The sequence below is a fragment of the Enhydra lutris genome, unplaced genomic scaffold, assembly GCF_002288905.1.
Source record: "Enhydra lutris kenyoni isolate GAN:26980312 unplaced genomic scaffold, ASM228890v2 scaffoldscaffold1, whole genome shotgun sequence".
NCBI lineage: Eukaryota > Metazoa > Chordata > Mammalia > Carnivora > Mustelidae > Enhydra > Enhydra lutris.
The window spans coordinates 72284922-72288844 of record NW_019154085.1 but is presented as its reverse complement, the minus strand read 5'-3'; the positions used below and the strand labels follow the sequence as shown (position 1 = coordinate 72288844).

At 52.3% G+C, this 3923-nt stretch overlaps 1 protein-coding gene across 1 annotated transcript; it reads right to left on the bottom strand.

Moving 5' to 3' along the window:
• Positions 1–2007: 2007 nt before the first annotated feature.
• LOC111146014 (homeobox D1) lies at positions 2008–3320 on the bottom strand. The gene is made up of 2 exons (XM_022501381.1): positions 2672–3320; positions 2008–2342 (listed from the first exon to the last, which is right to left on the bottom strand). Exons 1-2 carry the CDS (start codon positions 3318–3320, stop codon positions 2008–2010), a joined length of 984 nt encoding a protein of 327 aa, XP_022357089.1.
• Positions 3321–3923: the final 603 nt, after the last annotated feature.

Genomic DNA, 3923 nt, shown 5'->3' with positions numbered 1-3923 from the left:
AAACTGTGAAAAACAAACAAACAAACAAACAAACAAAAAAGAATAATATTGACAGACCTGCTTTTTAAGTGATATCTTTCCCCCCTAATTGGCTGAGTTTGTTAGAGCTTATAATTTTATTTCTCCAACTCCATTAAACTGTGAGTGTGAAGGACAAGAATTTAAGTGTAATTTCAGTCTTCTAAGACAATTAATCACATCGTGGATAGTAAGCCTCCACAACTGTTAGACTTCCAAATAATTGGATTTAAAGCACTACACTAGAATCTAAAAGTCTAGTTAAAAGGAGAGCTGAGGTTTATATCTGGATTATTTGAGCCTTGAAACCCTTTGGTTGAACTACAGAGAGATTTTAAAGATGAAGCTCTAGCTATTCATAAAGTGAGGGAAATGAACTGCCCCGATAATTGTCCCAAGTATCTACTTGGCTTTGCGTATTAATGTCTCATTTTTTCACATAGTATTTCTGTAAGGTTGTCTAAAAGCCTGGCCAAACACGCGTGTTTCCAGGGTTAGGAGCTGGGGGGCTGGGTAGAAACAAGCTTAGAGGCTTTTTACCACATACCCTCTTGCCATCCTTCAAATTTTGTGCTTTGAAACTTCTTTCAAAGAAGTCACTTGAAAGTATTTTGTTTCTAAAAATAGAAAGTTACCTCTGTGCTCTCTTATTAGGCCAGATGTCAGTCTGGGTTACAGGAAGTGGAAAGCTCTGACGACTGGCCTCGCCAGCCTCCTCTGTAATTCTTGACTTTGGGAAAGGGAGATCCACCATTGAGAACTTTTGGATGTGCAGCTGCCTTTCTCAGAGAACACTAACCAACTAACAAAACCTTCAGGTTGCGTTTTCTTGTCGTGAGAGCAAGAGACAAAAGAATAAGGAAATCTCTCTACAGTGTCTTCTTGGCTTTACAACATTACACAGTGGACACCTAACCTTTGAGTTAATGGGCAGTCTACCCAAAAACTTGCGGGCTTAAAGTAAGTACAGCAACTCCTTAGTTAACTTGAGTATTTGGCAGAGTAGTTCTTCTTCTCCCTTAAACTGCTCAGATTATTGTCCATGACCTATAGTTGGTGTATACAACCTATAAAATGTGTTATTTTTTTAGAGTTATTAATCTAAACAAATTCCCAGAGCAGAATCAAGAAATTAGAAGAAACCAAATTTAGCTTTTAAGAAAGATCATGAAAATGAAAGGAGTGTAAGGAAAAACAGAGAGTAGCAGATTCTGTAATTTTTATTACAAAAAAAAGTTCACACCCTTTACATGCTGACATTAAATGTCATATAGAAGTTCATTGCAAGCAAACCTGTTTAAAAATATACATACTGTATATATTTACATTCCAGTCTGAGTAACTGGTGTCAAGGTGTAGTTCAGGTTCTAGTGTTCACCCACCCTGTGGATTTGTTCCACTACTAACTAGACAGCCAGCGATTGTATCTTCACTCAGGCACATGAAGAGGTAGAAACTGCTTTTAAAAGAAAAGAAGAAAAAAAAAGCAAGTGGAGTGCAAACGTGAAGATCACCTTTGAAGCAGCTTAGCTAGATCAAGAAGGCCCTAACTAGCTTTGGTCATCTCAAGCTGAATACATGTAGTCTGTCCTTTAAAAAAAATTTAAAAAACTTTGGGTAGACGTTCTTCTGAGCATATCCGGGGTCGGCAGAGATCAGCAACGAAAGCTCTTGTCACTCTGCACCGAAGGATTGCATAGGACTAAGTTAGGCAACACAGCAGCAGGGCTGGGCTGGCACTTGGATACCTTTTCCCTGATAAGACACAAATAATACACAAACGAGTGGCTTAAGCGACTTCAAACTGACATCTGTACACCTAAGCCTGGAACTCAGAAGCCCACTAAGATACTTCCTTTCCTGAGAGAAACCTCTGTTAATTTCGGCCCACGCCCACCTCCATCCCAAACTGAGCATACTAAGTCTAGACAGGGGTGAGGCAGCCTATGACTTCTGCAGGCCAAGGTTTCTCAGCCTCAAGACTAAACCTCATGAGGGCTTTTGGGCCTGAGAAGGGCTCCCTGGCTTCTTGCCAGACTTGGCGGTGCTCGTTCCTGAGAGGGGGAGTTGGAGGGAAGCCACAGGGGTGACGGAGGGCAGAAGCCCTTCCCGTTCTCTTTTCTTCTGTTTCATCCTGCGGTTCTGGAACCAGATTTTGACCTGGGTATCATTCAGCTGCAAGGAGTTGGCTATCTCGATGCGTCGGGCTCGAGTTAAGTACTTATTGAAATGAAACTCCTTCTCCAGTTCTGTCAGTTGCTTGGTGCTGAAATTCGTGCGGATCGCGCTGGAGGGGCTAGCGGCTCCATATTCGGCGAGTTTGCCTGCAATGTAAAGACAAGGCATCAGTGGGGCGAGAGGACGCGGGCACACTGGTTAGAATCAAAGTTACAAAGCAGTTCTCCTGGTTCTCTGTAAACCCAGAGCTCCACGGAGAGCTCCCTCCTAAAATTTCCTCAATGCCTGGCCCATTTTCCAAGCGTCTACTTGGGACACGCTCAATGGAGTGCGCCCACTTTAATAATGCCTCGGAACGCATTTCCCCCATAACTCTAAATGGCCATCAAGAGGGGCAGCTGCCACGCGCTCCCAGCCTAATTCTTCGGAAGGGGGCTCCGACCCCAGTAGCTCGGTCCGAGGCCCAAGCACTTACTTTTCCTAGGGGCGTTCCTCTTCACTTTCATCCACTCGAAGGTGCTGAAGGCGGCGGGGAGGCCGGAGGCCGGCGAGGCCGACTTGGGGTAGGCACCAGGGGCGGGGGACGCGGTCTGGAAGGTCCCAGCGCGGCCGTCGGCTGGCTCCTTCAGACACGCCGGCAAGGGGCTGGGCTCGCCGAAGGCCGCGTAGTCCACCTGGCCGCTGAGCAAAAAGGAGCCCCCGCCCGAGAAGACCGCTGAGGTCGCGTAGTGGACGTGCGCCCCGCCGTCGTCCGCCGGCCGCCCGAGCGCGCACGGGAAGTCATAGGCCGACCCCGGCCCCAGGAAGCCGTAGTCTGCACCCCCTGCCGCGGCAGGTGCGGCGCCCGGCTCGTAGGCACCCTCCAGGGTGCACGGCGCGAAGGAGGGCGCGGCCGGGGGCGGCGCGGGAGGCTGCGCGGGCGCGGCTGGGGGCAAAGGCGCAGACCGGGCGGCGGCCAGAGACAGGCAGCTGACGAAGGCGCCGTCGCCGCTGCCCAAGGGGAAGGCGGGCTGCAGGGCCACGGGCCGGGCGTCGGCGCGGCAGAACTTGGGCGCGAAGCTGAGCACGTCGCCGCCGCCACCCGCCCCGCTACCGCACGACACGTACTCCAGGTAGGAGCTCATGGTTCCGGCCCACCCGCCTCCGCGAGCAGGCCGGGGCCGGAGTGCGGGGCCGGACAGGACCGCGCGGGCTGCGCCGCTCCACCTCTGCTCCCTACCCGCGCTGCCTTCGCCGAGCCATGGCGAGCGAGCCGTGGTAAATAGTGGCCTAATATAGCAGCGGGGGTGGCCACGTGGCGCTGGCCGGCCAATGGGCGCCTGCCCCGCACGGCCGGGGTCCCGACTGGCGCGCGGCTACACGCGCCTGCCCCGCCGCCAACTTTGCCAAACCCGCGGGTGGCCGCTGTCCAGCACCCCCCGGGTCGGGGAGAGAGTCGGCGCGACCCAGGGGCGGCCTGGGGAAGGGCGGGGCGAGAGCTCAGGAGGCCTGCTACCCGGACAGGTACTGGACGGAGCGGGAACAGAAAGGCAGGACGGGCGTCTCCCGTGAGGACAGAGGGGGAGAAGCTTGTTCTTCTGCATCGGTGGGTGGCTGACCCCTCGGATACAGATTGTGGACACTAAGGTGGGGAAAGGGTTAAAAAGGAGTGTGGACTTCAGCCTCCCCCACCCCCAACCCCGGGAAGGTCAATATTCCTCCCCAACTCCCCCTACTCTGAGTCCTAT

Bases quoted from the DNA above. Each gene is read 5' to 3' on its own strand.
- LOC111146014 (XM_022501381.1), bottom strand. From the start codon at position 3,320: ATGAGCTCCTACCTGGAGTACGTGTCGTGCGGTAGCGGGGCGGGTGGC. The intron at 2,343-2,671 runs GTAAGTGCTTGG...TTTACATTGCAG, and splicing joins GAGGAACGCCCCTAGGAAAA to GCAAACTCGCCGAATATGGA.